Raw genomic sequence first — 17,189 nt, 5'->3', positions numbered from 1 at the left:
TCAGGCATTTGGAATTGGTTCACTTATATAGCGCTGTCAAACAACCAGAGCTGTAACAAAGCACTTATGATTATCAAATACATAACATAAAACTTTAACAATAATTCAATCATAACAAACCAATAAATCTATTCCATTCCTACATATGTCTTGATATTTGAAGCAGCTATAGAAGAAAGAGGAGAGATTCTGGGTCTCTTCGTATTCTCGTTTTTGTCTAGGAAATTACCTTTCCTATCCTATACGAGTGAAATGACTTGTACTTAGAGGATAGGAGCATCTGAATTGTACAAATGTTTAGGAAAGGTATGCCACCGTTAAGTCAACTTTGGCAAAGGTTACTTTTGACCAACCTTTACTAAAGGATATTACCCACAATTTTTTAAAACAGCAAGATTTAAATTAATAGGCATTGACATAGTTGACTGGACTATGCAAAGACGCTTGAGTTTCACTCTTAAGACTTTCAAAATCACACTGAAAAAAAAATTGGATAAAAATAGTTCATCAACATTTAGTTACCTGTAATTTTTCATTATTTTTTGCAGGTAAAGTGAGAGACTTTACGTTGACTATACTCAGTCACACGATCACATCAGTTAGGAACAGTGGAGTCAAATTTGTGTGAAAGTGTGTTGTCCTTTCCTATGTTTGAAATAAAGCACCTTTTTCGTTTCTCCTTGACCCAATGATGTAATCCAACCAAGGTTTAGGAAAAGGTAACGCAAAGGTTAGACTTGACTTTCCGAAGAGGCCCTCAGTCTACTTCACAGCATGCATGATGCCACGCATGTCTGCTACATGCTAAGTTTAAAAGTAAAAAAAGTAGCTGTAGCGTCCGTTGTGTAACATACATGCAGAAGGAACGGTTCAATTCTCCGGTCCCATTTAGATCCGCTTCACTTCTAAGCACTGAACTCTCATTTCTCTCCAGATCTCAAGTCAGGCACAAGTAATTATTTTCCACATTAACTCATGACAACAGACCCAGTAATATGAGTCAATTTGCCCGTTAATACATTGCAAAAGCAGTTATGTAGCTGACTCTATACTGACTCTGATTTACTTCAGTGGTTGTTTCAACCATTATACGTATCATTCTAAATGACACATTTTTGTGAGACCGCAATGTTTGCGAGGGAATGCAAAATGTCACCTTAGGTGTTCCATATTTAATGGCTCAAAGCTCAGTGCCCCTTAGTGTGGATGTGGGGCTGTAAGATTGACATTGGACTAATCCAGTGTAATAGTTTATTTTGGACAGTCGGCTTGTATTGACTGCAGCATTCCGGAACCATGCAGGGTAAGTGGTAGAAAAAGGCTGGATGGAGCACTCTTTAAAAAATTAGTCTCAAAATGAAGACACCACACCAGATACATAAATAATAGACTTAAGCTTCATATTTCATCATATAATTTCAGTTGCTAAATGCAAGCCCATGAAGAAGGACCTTGATTTATCTTTTAGAGATGGTAACAGTTTTCTCAGAACCTTCAACTCTCAAAGTGACATATTTTATACGTAATGTGCTCAGGTTGTTTCTGTTGCGTTATAAGGCTATATGGATAGTCGAGGCCTGATCTTGTACATTCCTCTACAGGTGTAATGCATCAGGTTAAAAACTTGGCAGAGTCTGAGAGCTTTCTAGTTACTAGTCCCCCCAAGGCTTGCTCCAGTAGTAGTACCAGTCTGTGTACTACCACCATTAGCACTACATCCTCCACGAGCGCCAATAATGCAGCTCCTGACTTGGGTTCTCCCAGCTTCCAGCACAGCATGGATGACTCACTGGACCTAAGTCCACAAGGGTGAGTAAACTTTGATGTTCTTTGCAAATTGCAGGTTGTTCTTTTAAATGATCAGTGGACTGATTTTATTCTAATAAAACACTTAAGGTTTATTTTTAGATCGATATATTTTCTAGAACAGCTTTTAATTGTGGCATTGTCCAATCAGCTGATCCCCTATCCAATGTCAAGGCGGCATCGGCCGCATCTGATTGAACAATAACGTCATGTGTCTGTCATGAATGCGTATAGAGATACAGATACACATCAGCGCTGGCTCTACGAGAATACGCCTCGGTTCTTTATATCCGAGAAGAGGGGCAAAAGTGTGCACGTGCGCGGCTCGCTTTTTATTTTTATTTTTTCAAGCAGTGGTTGAGAAGAGTACATTTGTGCACTTGTAACTGATGATTCATGTCCGACTGTCCGTGTGGTTGAAGAAAAAACTTTGATAAAAAAAACTGTTCTACGAGTGCGTGGAACTTGTGCACCTGTTTTGGCGGTGATTGAGGTGCGGAATAAAGCAGTGTGTCATAACTGCAGATTCGAGAGCTTGTGTTTGGTGATTTGTATCCGTGCACTTAGAAAATATTCCCACGATATGCTTGTTTTGTTTTGTTTTGTTTGGTTTATTTTTAAGACTATGAATCTTCAAATACGCATATGCACCTCGTGGTTTACGGATACAAATATGCAGCTATGTGAATGTGCATTTCATGTATGGGCACATACTGATATTTGTCACTTGCACCCGTTTTACCTCCATATTTCATTTTCATTTTTCAACTAAGATAATGAAAATGGTATGATATTGCAATCACACCCTTTTTAAAGAATTTTCTTCTTGAGAGATTTTATAATTAGAATTATATAATGGAAAAAACATTGTAAATATCCAAAGTAATCAAAAACGCCAAAAACAAATCAAATGGACTATTGGTCTATTTAACAAAAAATGCACTTGAATAAAAAACAGAACTGAAAAAATATACAGTCTCTGTAACCAAAATTGCACTTCATTGTATATATTAACTTATTTACTCTCAAAAACTTAATGTTTTAAGTGTCACAAAGACTTATTTATATGTTTTTTTGTTTGTTTTATGCTAGATCATACATAAGGCTTTGATGCAGCCTCTGAACTGCAGAGAACGGGTGAGGCAATGGTAGTAATCACAAAAACGGCCAGCTGGTGGCAGCAGAATATAAGATCAACCAGGGCCAAAAAAAACTTTTACTCACATTTCTAAATAGATTTGTAAATAATGATGAAACTTAGCTATATTCTAATGCTAATTGCTGCAAAATGGAAATGGATAGAAATATACTTTTTTTCTGATGAAAAAAGACTCTAATCTTTCTTTTTGTAGGTTCCATGTTATAGCAATAGAACACAATATTCAGTGGGCCTTGCAAAATCAGTCAAAATCCAGTAAAACAGCCGGGAGCAAAAGGGGGTTGCTTCAATGAAAATGGCTGTGAGTGAATGAATTAAATATTAAGCTCAGAAAATGACAGGCAAAACCATGTTCGGAAAATCTTACATATAGTCGTCAGGGTCGTCTTCTGAGTTTATGATTATGCTGCGAAATACATTTATGGGAAGCGAACCGACCATGAGCACGGTGCAATTTTCCATATCACCACAAATACGTTTTTAGAAACATTTTACCTTTTCTTCGGAAGTGTCAACGGGTCTTGTAGAGCAAGTGTTTTGAGTTTTCTTTTACACCTGTCACAACTCCTTACTCACTGTGCTCCTATGTCTATTCTCAGGAGGCTAAGCGATGTCCTGAAGAGAAAGCGATTACCGAAAAGGGGGCCCAGAAGGCCCAAATACTCGCCACCAAGGGATGATGATAAAGTAGACAATCAGGGTAAGTTGCTCTAACGTTTGGCTCTACTCTGACTGCCTTCTGTGAATCTTTTCAAGTTTGTTAAGTTGTTAGTATTGCAGCGCACACACCACACAAGCTGAAGCATTTGTTAGAAATAATAGAATATTTGTGATGTCGTCAAACTCTGTGCTTTTTTTGCATGTTCTTAACCGGATGTGCTGTACATATGTGTTCTCAACAGCTAAAAGCCCTACAAGTACTCAGTCACCCAAATCATCCTTCTTGGCCAGTCTCAATCCCAAGACCTGGGGCAAACTGGGTGCCCAAACCAATAATGCCAACTCTGAGCCCTCACGCACAGCGGGGGTCAGTGGGCTGGCAAGGGCACCTCCCAAGGACTCGATTTCAAATAACAGGTATGATCAAATAGATATTTGATGTAATGAGGAACCATTAGTTTGCATCTGTGCTAATGTTTTTATTTGATCATTGAACTGATTTCCCTGTTTTGCCAGAGATAAAATCAAGGCCTGGATCAAAGAACAGGCCAACAAGTTTGTAGAGCGGTACTTCAACTCTGAAAATGTGGATGGCAGCAATCCTGCACTGAATGTACTTCAGAGACTTTGCACAGCTACCGAGCAGCTCAACCTGCAGGTATAGCATACACCTTTCCATTTACATTATCGAGCAACAGTTAATGTGTCTGATATTTTACATTCTGTTTCATAGGTGGATGGTGGTTTGGAGTGTCTTTCGGAGATCTCCAGTATTGTGTCCGAATCTGATGTGTCCTCTTTTGAGATCCAACACAGCGGGCTGGTGAAGCAGCTCCTGCTTTACCTCACCTCCCACACAGACAGGGACTTGCTCAGTCGAGACTTGCGACTCAAACGGTTTCTCCATGTCTTTATTGGCAGCCCGGTTAGTTATCTTATTTTATGAACGCTTACAGCATGCAACACGATTTTGTTGTTGTTGTATGCGTAATTGTACATAATCTAAATTGAAGGACCCCTAATTTTGTGTCGTCCTGTCATATGGTGAACAGGTTCCAGGAACAGAGCCTGTAAGTAGTCTGGACCCAACAGAAAATGGGCCTTTCCTGGCACTGGTTCATAAAATGAACAGCTGTCTGAGTCAAATGGAGCAGTTCCCTGTCAAAGTGCATGATTTTCCCAGTGGGAATGGCAATGGGAGCAGGTCAGTTGGTTGATCTTTTGATTATCTTGATTTCATTTAACCCTTAATTGTCATATCTATACATGAGTTTAATCAAATGAGTATGCTTCTCTAGAGGCTCACAGGCACTGAAGTTCTTCAACACGCACCAGCTCAAGTGTCAGTTGCAGAGGCATCCAGACTGCACTAATGTTAAACAGTGGAAAGGGGGTCCTGTGAAGATAGACCCTCTAGCCCTGGTGCAAGCCATCGAGAGATACCTTGTTGTCAGAGGTGAGTGACAAGCTTTGCCTCCACACTTAATGATGAGGAGACCAGCAGCTGATTTATACATTCTCTTCGTGGTCCTTTGCTGTGTAATTGAGCTGTAACCAGTTTGTGTGCACTCTTGCGTACAGGATACGGCCGAATCAGAGAAGAGGATGAAGACAGTGATGATGATGGTTCGGATGATGAAATAGATGAGTCACTGGTATGTGAACAACTCAATGCAAAATGTGCATGCATTTATTTTCTTAAGCTCTTTACAATTGACGGGGTAGGCAACTATATGCTCTTGCTTCAGCCTACTCCTTTTGGGCTTTAACACAATGTATGTATGTATATATATATATATATTTTTTTTTAATGTATTGTGCCCAAATAAACTAAACTAAATTGTTTTGGTGTTGACCCTAATGTAATCTTACTGGTTATGTAGGCTGCACAGTTCCTCAATTCGGGCAGTGTACGTCACAGATTACAGTTCTACATTGGTGACCACTTGCTGCCATACAACATGACAGTTTACCAAGCTGTGCGACAGTACAGCCTTCAGGCAGAAGAAGAAAGGGAGTCCACAGATGATGAAGCAAACCCACTCGGACGAGCAGGCATCTGGACCAAAACTCACACAATATGGTACGTTTTTCGAATGGATGGGTGTCAAACTCATTTTAGCTCGGGCGCCACATGAAGGAAAATCTGTTCTACCCTCAGACTTACAATGAATATTTAATGAAAATTCAATGAATATTCAACTCAATTAGTGATGCAATGTATACTTATTTTATTGTTATACTCCTTATTTCTGTTTTGCTTAGCATCTTTGAAACTTGAAAATTGTCCACAGCGGTCCCAGTGAGTTGAGCATTAATCATAGCTTGCTCAAGCTAAACATCTGATTTGATCCAACTCTCAGGTATAAGCCCGTTAGAGAAGATGAGGACGGCAGCAAAGACACTGTTGGGGGGAAGAGGGGCAGAGCTCAGACTGCTCCAACGAAAACCTCGCCTCGCAATGCCAAGAAGCAGGATGAGCTGTGGCATGGTGAATTTCTCCAATACTTAACAGTGCGGGGCATTTGCCTCAGTCCTTTCAGGATTAATTTGCACTTGAGCAATGGCTTAAAAGTCACTACAAGGTTTACATGGGCAAATGTTATGTTATTTAACATGTAAATACAGTATAACAAAGCCATTATCTATTATTTCCAGATGGTGTGTGTCCCAGCGTCATCAATCCCCTAGAGACATACCTCATTTCAGAGCCTCCAGAGAGCATAACCTTTGATGACCCCTCTTTAGATGTCAATCTGCTGCTGAGGGTCCTGCACTCAATCAGTAGATACTGGTTCTACTTGTATGACGTAAGTCCCCAGGAATTATGAGGAACTCTTTCAGTTTTTTTCCTGGTTAAAAAACAAACAAAAACAAAACTGGTGGCTCTTTACGGTTGTGTTAAAAAATAGCAGTTCCAATGTGATTAACCAGAGCAATAACTGTTTTTGATAGAAATTCTATTACAAGATGGCAAAGAATTTACCAGTATGCATAGTAGTCATACAAAAACCCAACATTCTTTACGTATGCTTCTGTGCAATGAATAGTTAATTGAAAGGAGCGTGTTAAAAAAATACAGTGGTACCTCGGAGTTTGAACACAATTCATTCCTGTGAAGTGTTCAATGTCCGAATTATTCAACCTCCATAGATTTTTTTTTTTTCCCCGTTGGAAATAATGTAAATGCAATTAATCCGTTCCCAAGCTCCAAAACTAGAAAATTCCTATTTTAATTTCTCTTTTTTATATATAAAAAAAAAAAAAAAAGTACAGCATTTAAACATTTAAAAATACCGTACCTTTTTTTGTTGTGGTGTGATGGCATAAGATGATGAAAAATGCTGTGTTAATGCACTCTTTAGTTCAGTGCTGAGTTAGTGGTTTTTACATTCGGCATATTGTTAGATTGCTAAGGGGTCCTCGTGCGCTGTTTAGCGTCAGGCACATTGTTGAACAGCTAAGGGGGGGTCCTTGTGCCAATATTTACGGAAGTAGTCACAGTAGTTAGAATGGTGCGATAATCTCCTTCCTTAAGCCACTGTAGTTCATAGCACTGTATGTTGTTCTTTGCTGCCACTGGCATTGTTGTCTTTCTTTGGGCCCATGGCGAAGAAAATAGTCCTGAAAAAAAATCTCAATGTACGGAGCACCTCCGGGAGTATTCACCCGCTCTGACTGGAAATGAGTAGCGCTTCGTCTTGACGTAAGCATTTGGCTTCGCTCTACTACCCGTTCAAGGTACGTTCGACTTTGCTTGGGTGTTCGAACTCCGAGAATGAGGTCAAACTCCAAGGCATTTTTTACTCTGATTTTTTGGTCAATGTCCGATTTGTACAAGTTCCGAGACGTTCGAACTCCGAGGTTCCACTGTAGTGTGTTGTTCAATTAGTGAGGTCATTCAATATGTGAAAAAAACCAGGTATGAATTGGAATCAAGCCAGCACATTATGCATGTATTTTTCTTTGAAAACCTGAGAAAAATGGGTTGCTCCAGACATTGTTCATGAGAACTGGGTACTTTGATTAAAAACAAAAATATTGGAGAAGGGAAAGCAAAGAAGTGCAGAAAATAATAGGCTGCTCAGCTAAAATTATCTCCAATGCTTTAAACTGAAAAGCAAAACCCAAGAGATGTGGAAGAAAATGGAAAACCATTGATAATGAATCAAAGAAGTCAGAATGGCAAAGACTCAACCAATGATCAACTCCAGGGATATCAAAGACGGTCTGAACTTACCTGTAAGTACTGTGACAATTAAGACACCTGTGTGAAGCTAACTTATCAGCAAGAAGCCCTTACAAACTCCCACTGTTAAAAAACAAAAACACACAAAAAAAAATGGACGTGCTGAAAAGGATGCAATTTGCCAAAGACAACATCAACTAGCCTGAAGAGAAATAGAGAAGCATTTTGTGAACTGATGAAAGCAAGATTATTCTCTTTTTACTTATTTATTTGTATCTAAGGAACACTGACAGTTTGTCATACAACCCCCAAACACTGAATACCAGCCCCACAGTACACTCTGCAGACAGTGAAAGCATGGTGCCACAAACATCATGATAATGGGGATGCTTCTGTTACTATGGTGTTTGGGCCTATTTATTGCATACCAAAGATCATGAATCAGTATTCATATATCAAAATACTTGGAGAGGTCATGTTGCATTATGCTGAAAAGGAAATGCCCTTGAAATGGGTGTTTCAACAAGAAAATTACCCCAAACACACCAGTAAGAGAGTATCTTGGTTACAGACTAACAAAGTTACAGTTATGGAGTGGCCAGCTCAATCTTCGAAAATAATCCCATGCAAAAATTATGGGGTGACATAAAAAATTCTGTTTCTGCGACAAAACCAAGAAATGTAGAGGAATTGTGGACTGTTGTCAAATCACCCTGGGCTGGAGTATCTGTTAACGGGTGCAAGAAGTTGGTTGACTCCTTCCAACACAGTTGTGAAGCTGTTGTCAGAAACCGTAGCTATACAACCAAATAGTAGTCTAAAGATGCTGTCCGACGTTTTTCCATTGCGGTTTGTAAACACAACATTCAAAACTGACGCACGAAGAATCCGAGGACAGCAGCCAACCATGAACGCGCGTGAAACCAACCCACTAATCAGGAGTGGGGGGTTCGCACAAATTTGCATATGCAGACAAGACACAAACTCCTAACATGTCTGTGGAAACAGTCCACCAATCAAGAAGTGGATGTTCGCACAGCAAAATGTGCATATGCGCACTGATTGTAGCCTTGCCTCCGCGACTTGGCTGGAAAGAAAAACGTTGAGTATCCGCCCAGAAACGTCCCAGATAGGCTAAAACAAATCCTTCGCACTATACCTTTGAGTCACAGGGATCCTAAATCCTAGAAAATTTGTTAAGGGAGTAAATATTTAAGTTAGGAAAGAAAAATAAAGATGTTTCTTTTCGTCTTTTTTTTTAACAGCACAATTTTCATTTTTCTTCCTTTTCTCTAAAGCGACCCCCCAAAAAATTTATATTTATTAATGTTTCGATTTGGTATATGACGTGCATTGCACATTGTGCAGTGCTCCCAGTGCATGAAAATAAAAGCCATTGGACTACTATATGATTTTGAGCTTTTTGAACAAAACTGTAGGTACAGTGTGTACAGAGACTCCCCCAAAAATGCTTTGTTTAAAGGAGACCTATTTTTCACAGTTTGAAACCGTTACGGGTACTCTTAATGATTATGGCATGATTTTGGCAAAATATCCCAATGCTGAAGAATCATAGTCTATTACAGTTCTTGCTGTGGTGAAATTGGCTTGTTTTGAAGGGCGGATCTCGCAAACTTAAAAATGCTGGCCAATGGCGAGCCAATCTTTTGTTAGGGAACTGGTGAGATGCCATCTCTGTTTCTGCCTTGCCCGATAGTGTATGCTTGCGGCAGCGCGCCGCTTGAGTCTACTTGTGGAAACAAAGCCCAGAATGTGAGGGGGAAACAGACACATCTCCAAACATAAACACCATTCCACTTCTTCACAAAGCACTCAAGATGCGTTTCTAATGCTAATCCCACTGACACCTAAGGGAATGTATCCAAACGTTAAAAAATGGTTTTCCATATGACCCCTTCAAAATGACATCTTGGTGCTCGCTAACAAAATATTTTGTCATGCTTTAATACAATTGTTGTTTTTGCAGAATGCTGTGTGTAAGGAAATCATTCCCACCAGTGAGTTAATTAACAGTAAGCTGACTGCCAAAGCCAACCGTCAGCTCCAAGACCCCCTTGTGATTATGACAGGGAACATCCCGACTTGGCTCATCGAGCTCGGAAAGACTTGGTAAATGTTTCCCTTTCTCTTTGTTGTAGTAGTTGCAAATTGGTATTGGACCATGTTCTCATGTTGTGTTCTCTGTGCAGCCCTTTCTTCTTCCCCTTTGATACACGGCAGATGTTGTTCTACGTAACTGCGTTTGATCGCGACAGAGCCATGCAGCGTTTACTAGACACAAACCCTGAGATTAATCAGTCAGATTCTCAGGACAGCAGAGTTGCACCACGTCTTGACAGGAAAAAGGTGTTATTTTCTTTAATCTTGTAACGTGTTATGATACCTTGTAACCATTGTCATATTTAGTCTTCAAGAAGAACTTAGATTGTGTACTTTTATCTTAAGTTGTGCTTGTTCCTTGTCTCTTCTTAAAAATGTGATTTCATGTCCCACTCTTTCAGAGGACGATAAATCGAGATGAGCTGCTCAAACAGGCTGAGTCTGTAATGCAGGACCTGGGTAGTTCGCGTGCAATGTTGGAGATTCAGTACGAGAATGAGGTACTTGAACTTTTTGATGCTGCAGTGGACTTTAAAGACCTCTTAGCCTAAAAGTCGTTCTGTGTACTTGATATACATGAGGATGGCAGTTTACGAGTGTTCTCTGTTAAGTTACGGATGTGATGTAATCCAATTTATAGGTCAAAATACTCTGTCACTAACTTGCGCTATCATATTAGAGAGTTAGTAAATATTTCAATTAAAATTATTTTAGAACACATTTGAAATGATCTAATGAAAAATATTTCAATTCAAATAACTTGTAGGACATAAATGTAAAACAACCAAATGAATAACATCAAGTACAGCAACAGCTGAACACGTGTTCTTATGCTGCGTTTTGAAATATTTTTACGGTGCGCAGAAAGATCCCCCTGCACTTTGACCCCTACACAACTGCTTTTGCATTGCATTATTAAATTGACTGTTTTCATTCTCCAGGTGGGCACAGGTCTTGGTCCCACTCTGGAGTTCTATGCTCTAGTTTCTCAAGAGCTCCAGCGGGCTGACCTTGGTTTGTGGAGGGGTGAAGAGGTGACTCTGACTAATCCTAAAGGTACCACCCTATACTTTTCTGCAATGCATTATTTGTTTTAAGAACACATGATCACGTATTAGTGAAATCACTGCTAGGTATGCAAAATGTTCTGTCACTTTTACCTCACACATTTTCCATGTTTTCTGTTTGAATAGGAAGCCAAGAAGGAACAAAGTACATGTTCAGTACCAGAGGACTATTTGCGGTTCCGTTTGGCAGAACAACCAAACCAGCACACATAGCCAAAATCAAAATGAAGTTCCGCTTCTTGGGGAAGCTCATGGCCAAAGCCATCATGGACTTCAGACTGGTAAGAAATATTAGTTACTCTGTTTTCTCGGACACCTGTACCTAATAACCTACGGTTCGGGTTGAATTTAAACCAGGTTTCATGTTCTAGTAGTAAAAATTCCCCCTGAAATGTGATGTTTTCAAAATGTACTTAAAATACATAAACATTAAAATATTTCAACGTTTCAATCTTTAGTAACCATATTTGCGCTGTCCAGAACGTTTGGCCACGGTCCATGTTTACTGCATAGACATTTGTTGCAGATGGATTCACTCACTCAATAGAGACTTCATGGCTATAGCGGAATACCCCAAAAAATAAAGAAGGCCGTTGTTTGGGGTCGCTTTAAACAAAAAAATGACAAGATTTTGTGCAGAGCTGCACTAACATGGAGACGGCAACACAGGATTGTGTACACATGATTTATTTAAAAAATATACATTTTGTAACTCATTAGCTAATAAATCGCCGCTGTTATGTGAAAATCACTTATGTCCATTTTTTAAAAACATTTTTATGTTGTTGGGATGTCTGCATTCAGTTCCATCGCATAGCGACGATATATTACCATTGCTAGTAGTACACACTCTATGACGCTTGTAGACTACATGCTTTAGTATATTCATTTTGCGAATGACCCTTTTGTGAGTGCCCGTTTCATACCTTTCCACAAAGTACAGCTACAGTTTGGTACATTTTCAATAATGTCCCGTCGTCACAGTACCATCTCATGACTACTTCACTGGAGCAAAGCATCTTCCATTAAATCATGCCCGGTTAAACTTATCTCAGTACAAGTTGAAGGTTCTCCAGCTAACCTTTACACAGTTTGGCACAGCTTACTGCCTGTATGTCTTACCAGTAAATCTCAAAGCAATGATAAAGTGTGTGTAAAGTGATGTGATTATTTTGGGAAATGTGTATGAAACATAAAGCCCGTGCGATTGTGACCGGTACGGCTGGTTTTTTCTCTCACGGCCACGGAGGGCCACTTGAGCTGGCAAGAAAGCGCAAAGTCAGACCCTGGCTCATATGAAAGATAACATTTTTGAAAAGATCTCTAACTCAGCAATTGATGTGTACAATTATGAGGAAAATTCTTGGCCTATGTCAAAATTGACGCAGAACATGTCTGCATGAAAGATATAAGCTATAAGGGTTCAAATATGCCATTCTTGGTAGTACCTAAATTGTTCCCCAAATAAATTAATCCTTGTATTGTTGTTACCAGCTTGACCTGCCGCTCGGGCTGCCATTTTATAAGTGGATGTTGCGGCATGAGACGTCTATAAACTCCCATGACTTGGTCAACATTGATCCTGATGTTGCAAAATCCATCCTGCACTTGGAGGATATTATTCGCCAGAAGAAAAGGCTTGAACAGGATCGCTCACAGGTAGACTTTATTTTTATTTTTTTAAAGAATGAATCGGGTCAAAGTAATTTTCAACTTGTTGAATCTTCCATGACAAAGCTTTGGCACTTGAGATCAAGTCTTGATTTCTGTTTGTTACACTCCTAATGTGGACCTTTCGTTGTGTATGGCTTGGTAGCTTTTCCAAAAATATTCCACATTGACAAACCGAGTAACCGTTTCATGTATTTGTGTGTAGACGAGGGAGGCATTACAGCAGGCGCTGGAGAGCCTGAATATGAACGGCTGCTCAGTCGAGGACCTGGGGTTGGACTTCACACTCCCAGGATTCCCCAACATTGAGCTGAAAAAGGGTGGAAAAGACGTGCCTGTCACGATCTACAACCTTGAGGAGTATCTCAGGGTATGGCATCACTTCACTATTGTGTTTTTTGTGTGTGGGGGGGTGGTCTTTTTCATAGGGTAAAATCACCACCACACACAAACAGAAGCCCGGAGGCATTGATTGAGAAGGATTTCATGAGTATACATCCAGTGTTTATGAAGTGTTTATTTCTGAGTGAAAACTTAAGACCCCACCTTTAAAAAAATAATAAAAATAAAAATATTTAAATACGATGTCCAGAGGCATTAAGATTTTAAGTACAATTGTTGTAGAAACATTGTTGTTTGTGCTTTATTTTACATAAGTTGTGCAAAGGAGTCACTATAACACAATTTAGCAATAATAAATGTGATATTAAAAAAACTTTTATTTTTTTTGGACTGGTGACTAGTTATAATTAACAAAATGGCCTGGAGTCCATGAGTTGCTTCAAGTTTCAAATACAAAATGTGCTGAAATTGAGAAGAATGTACTGTCCTCTCACCGTCCAACATGAAACACTGTCACCTAGTGGCAGATAATTAGCTCAATATATGTACAACTCAGTCCTTTTAACTGTTTAGTATACATATTTAACTTTAAATAATTATGAATTACTTACTATTGAAAGTGCTATATCAATGAACTATATTTGTCCACTTTTATGTTAAGAAAAGTATGAAAAACCTGTTGAAACATTTTATTGCACATTTAGAACAGACTTTTGATACATTTTTGATAATTGCGTCTTCACTTTCATGTGATTTATTACAATTGAAAATTGTAATCAACTGGCAACCCTAACAAACTGCGCTCACGTGTGTTTATAGTACAACATGGGCATTAAATTAGTTTTAGGTTTACAAATGGCATTAAACATCAAATTTGATTTGCTGGTACCTGCAGAAACGAAAAAGTAATGACATTGTTTTTGTCTCTGCTAGTTGGTGGTGTACTGGACTCTCAATGAGGGAGTGTCAAGACAGTTTGAGTCTTTTAGGGAAGGTTTCGAGTCGGTTTTCCCACTACATCACCTGCAGTATTTCTATCCAGAAGAGGTAAGCCCTAACCCCACATTGCCATGTCAGTAAAACCCAAACTTTAAACTTAAAAGCAGTTGCCGTCAGTTGCTGACCTTGTCGTCTCCTCATTAACTGTGCTTGTCCATCCTTGTAGCTTGACCAGTTGCTGTGCGGCAGCAAATCTGAGACATGGGACGTCAAGACGCTGATGGAGTGTTGTCGGCCGGATCACGGCTACACACATGACAGGTGAACTTGCGTCTATCCTGCTCGTTAATTTGCCCTGAGACTTGATATTTGACCTCATCACCCTGCAGCCGGGCAGTGCGGTTCCTGTTTGAAGTGTTGAGCAGCTTTGACGCCGAGCAACAGAGACTTTTTCTGCAGTTTGTCACGGGAAGCCCAAGACTGCCTGTTGGAGGTGAGTCGGCGCGCACATACATGTCCGCTGTTGTTTGATGGGCCCAAAAAATGCAGAGCATGTCTGTACTTTGTCAGCGTCACTCACCAGATCGCCCTGTTTCCCCCAGGTTTCCGCAGCCTGAACCCCCCTCTGACGATTGTGAGGAAGACATTTGAGTCGACGGAGAACCCAGATGAGTTCCTCCCTTCAGTTATGACCTGCGTCAACTACCTGAAGCTGCCTGACTACTCCAGCATTGAGATCATGCGAGAGAAACTGTTGACGGCAGCCCGCGAGGGCCAACAGTCGTTCCACCTTTCCTGATCTCCCCACATCTCACATTCAGATGCCTTCTTCAGCGACTGAAATCACGACTTCACTTCTAAGTTTTTTTGTAATCACATACATTAAGGCTTCATGTACAGCCTTCTTGTTAGAGAAGCAGCTTGCAGAAAAACTTTAAATATATATTTGCTGCCCCGACTCTCAAAAAATATTTCAAAGAATAAAAAAAAAAAAGACAGGTGTTCCATGACACAGATGTTAAAACATAAAAAGAGAGTTAAACCTATATCAGTAGTTGAGTAATGTTAAAAATGATGAGAACATCTGGGTGATATTTTAAATTGCATTGCTGTGTGATATTTAAAAAAAGAAAAAGAAAAAAAAGGGATGTCTCCTCTCCAAAGTGGACAGCGAGGGGAGGGTGGGGAGGGTCCATCAAGCAAGCTAGGTTTACTTTAGCTCCAAAGATCATTTGTACAGACAAATTTGCAGACTTTGCTCATTCTATACATTTGATAGAATAGCTCTTTGTTCTATTCATCTTCCGCCATTTGTCCGTCTGCAGTCTCTTCCTTATTTTGTTGCCACCCAACCCCCCACTGTTTCCAACCCGTTGTCTGTGTGCGTGTGTTCACTCTTGGTTCGCGTTCCCCCATGTTCGTTCGCGCTTAAATTACAGTTGGCTGAATGTGGGTAGTGAAGAACGCATATTACCATTTTTTTCCCCCTCCTTACCTAAGTTGGATTGTGTTCTGGCCTCCACCTTTATAGAGAGCTTCAGCTCAGACGGAAAGTTACCAATGCGTTGATCTGGTTCAGGTGTTTTGCTCTTATTTTGCTAGAGTTAGCGTCTTTTCTGTTGGGCCCGAACAGATTTGTAGGGTTATCTCGAGCAACCCTCAACACACAATGTAGCTGGGCACAAAATTTTGACTGGTCTCATTTTATTGTTTCATGGCCAGATAGCATTTCAAGTTCATTTATGGAGTTAAATTTATATGCAGTTTCACACCCTGTTTGAGGTGAGAATGTCTGCTTCCGCCCCCCCCCCTTTTTTTTTTCTATATGGTCTTTATTTCTTGCTGTAGTTTTTTTTTTTTTCTTGCACCGCTGGCTTGGAAAAAAAACTGGTGTGCACCTGCAGTCCGTGGTCAGGGGAGGGCGCCACTGTGCTTTCCTGGCCCAATCGTTCATGTGCTGGTTTCTAAGATCTGCAATAATTTACTGCATCAGGTTCATGTTTTTACCTGAACATAAATAAAGTTAACTGTTTGAGTCATGTTTGGTGATTGCTTATTGTTTTCTGGTGTTTCACTTGTTTAAGTCAGTGGATCCTTCAAAGTCGAATACCCATCAAGTGTGACAAGTCGAGATGACATTGGTGGGTTAAAAAGTCGTGGGCACAGTCGCATAAATCATCACCAACATTTTGGAAAATACTGCCAACAAACTTACTATATTACCCTATGTGAAAAAAATAATTGCCTCCTGAACCTAATGGCAAGTGGCATTTTTTTCATAATTGGTGAGTCTTTTTACACAGTTGTGGAGGAATATTTAACCACTCTTCTATTCAGAATAGTTTCATCTGTGCCATATTCGAGTGTTTTCTAACATAAACTGCCCGTTAAGAATCACACTACAGCATCTCAATTCCGGGCTTTAACTTGGCCACTCCAAAACTTTAATTTTGTTCTTTTTGAGCCATTCTGAGGCGGACTTGCTTGCTTGTTTGGGATCGTTGTCCTGCTGCATGATCCAAGAGCGCTTGAGTCTGAGGGCACAAACTGATGGCCGGACGTTCTCATTCAGGATTTACCAGCAGAATTCATCTTTCCGCCACTCACAGCAAGTTGTCCTGGTCCTGAGGAAGTGGAGAAGCCCCAGACCATCACGCTGCCACCACCATGCTTTGCTGTTGCCATCATGTTCTCTTTATCAAATGCTGTGTCGGTTTTATGCCACATGTAAACAGGCTGCACGCTTTCCAAAGTCAGTCCACAGAATGTTTCTCCAAAAGGATCAAGATTATTTTTGGCAGATGTGAGATGAGCCTTTGCGGGTTTTTTTTTTGTGGCAGCAGTGGTTTTCGCCTGGGAATGCTTCCATGGATGCCATATTTGGCCAGCGTCATCTTGTGGTGCAGTCGTGAACAGTGACCTTAACAGGCCAGCGAGGCCTGCAGTTTTTCTAGGTTCTTTTGTGACCCGGTTGAGTCGTTGCCACACTCTTGGGAGTCATCTCGATTGGTCGGCCACTCCTGGGAAGGTTTGCCACTGTCCCCAGTTTTCTCCATTCGATAATGGCTCTGATACTGGTTCGCTGGAGCCCCACAGCCTTGGAAATGACCGTGTAACCTTTTCCAGATAGATAGATTTTTATTTTTCATTTCTTCTGGAATTTATTTGGATCGTGGCATGATTGTTCTTGAGATTTTGTAGCCTACTGTCTTACCGGTTTTCTATTTGTGATTTC

General features: G+C 40.2%; 1 protein-coding gene across 3 annotated transcripts in view; it reads left to right on the top strand.

Annotated features, from left to right (window-relative positions):
• trip12 (thyroid hormone receptor interactor 12) overlaps positions 1-15,993 on the top strand; it is a 37,328-nt gene extending 21,335 nt beyond the window's left edge. For all 3 annotated transcript variants that reach the window (XM_086081588.1, XM_086081590.1, XM_086081589.1), the window contains exons 21-42: positions 1,602-1,809; positions 3,565-3,665; positions 3,868-4,042; positions 4,142-4,283; positions 4,359-4,550; positions 4,678-4,829; positions 4,924-5,081; positions 5,207-5,280; positions 5,509-5,708; positions 5,989-6,116; positions 6,284-6,435; positions 9,802-9,944; positions 10,025-10,181; positions 10,337-10,435; positions 10,877-10,991; positions 11,129-11,283; positions 12,497-12,661; positions 12,879-13,043; positions 13,949-14,062; positions 14,181-14,275; positions 14,344-14,447; positions 14,557-15,993. In XM_086081588.1, coding sequence (XP_085937714.1) covers positions 1,602-1,809; positions 3,565-3,665; positions 3,868-4,042; positions 4,142-4,283; positions 4,359-4,550; positions 4,678-4,829; positions 4,924-5,081; positions 5,207-5,280; positions 5,509-5,708; positions 5,989-6,116; positions 6,284-6,435; positions 9,802-9,944; positions 10,025-10,181; positions 10,337-10,435; positions 10,877-10,991; positions 11,129-11,283; positions 12,497-12,661; positions 12,879-13,043; positions 13,949-14,062; positions 14,181-14,275; positions 14,344-14,447; positions 14,557-14,753 — 3,191 coding nt within the window. In that variant the 3' untranslated portion in view covers positions 14,754-15,993. The remainder of the gene's footprint in view (positions 1-1,601; positions 1,810-3,564; positions 3,666-3,867; positions 4,043-4,141; positions 4,284-4,358; positions 4,551-4,677; positions 4,830-4,923; positions 5,082-5,206; positions 5,281-5,508; positions 5,709-5,988; positions 6,117-6,283; positions 6,436-9,801; positions 9,945-10,024; positions 10,182-10,336; positions 10,436-10,876; positions 10,992-11,128; positions 11,284-12,496; positions 12,662-12,878; positions 13,044-13,948; positions 14,063-14,180; positions 14,276-14,343; positions 14,448-14,556) is intronic.
• The last annotated feature ends 1,196 nt before the right edge of the window (positions 15,994-17,189 follow it).

This window comes from Leptonotus elevatus, chromosome 7 (assembly GCF_054856555.1).
Source record: "Leptonotus elevatus isolate MCC_2025b chromosome 7, RoL_Lele_1.0, whole genome shotgun sequence".
Classification (NCBI taxonomy): Eukaryota; Metazoa; Chordata; class Actinopteri; order Syngnathiformes; family Syngnathidae; genus Leptonotus; species Leptonotus elevatus.
The sequence above is the reverse complement of the archived record's forward strand: the minus strand, read 5'-3'. Positions and strand labels throughout refer to the sequence as shown.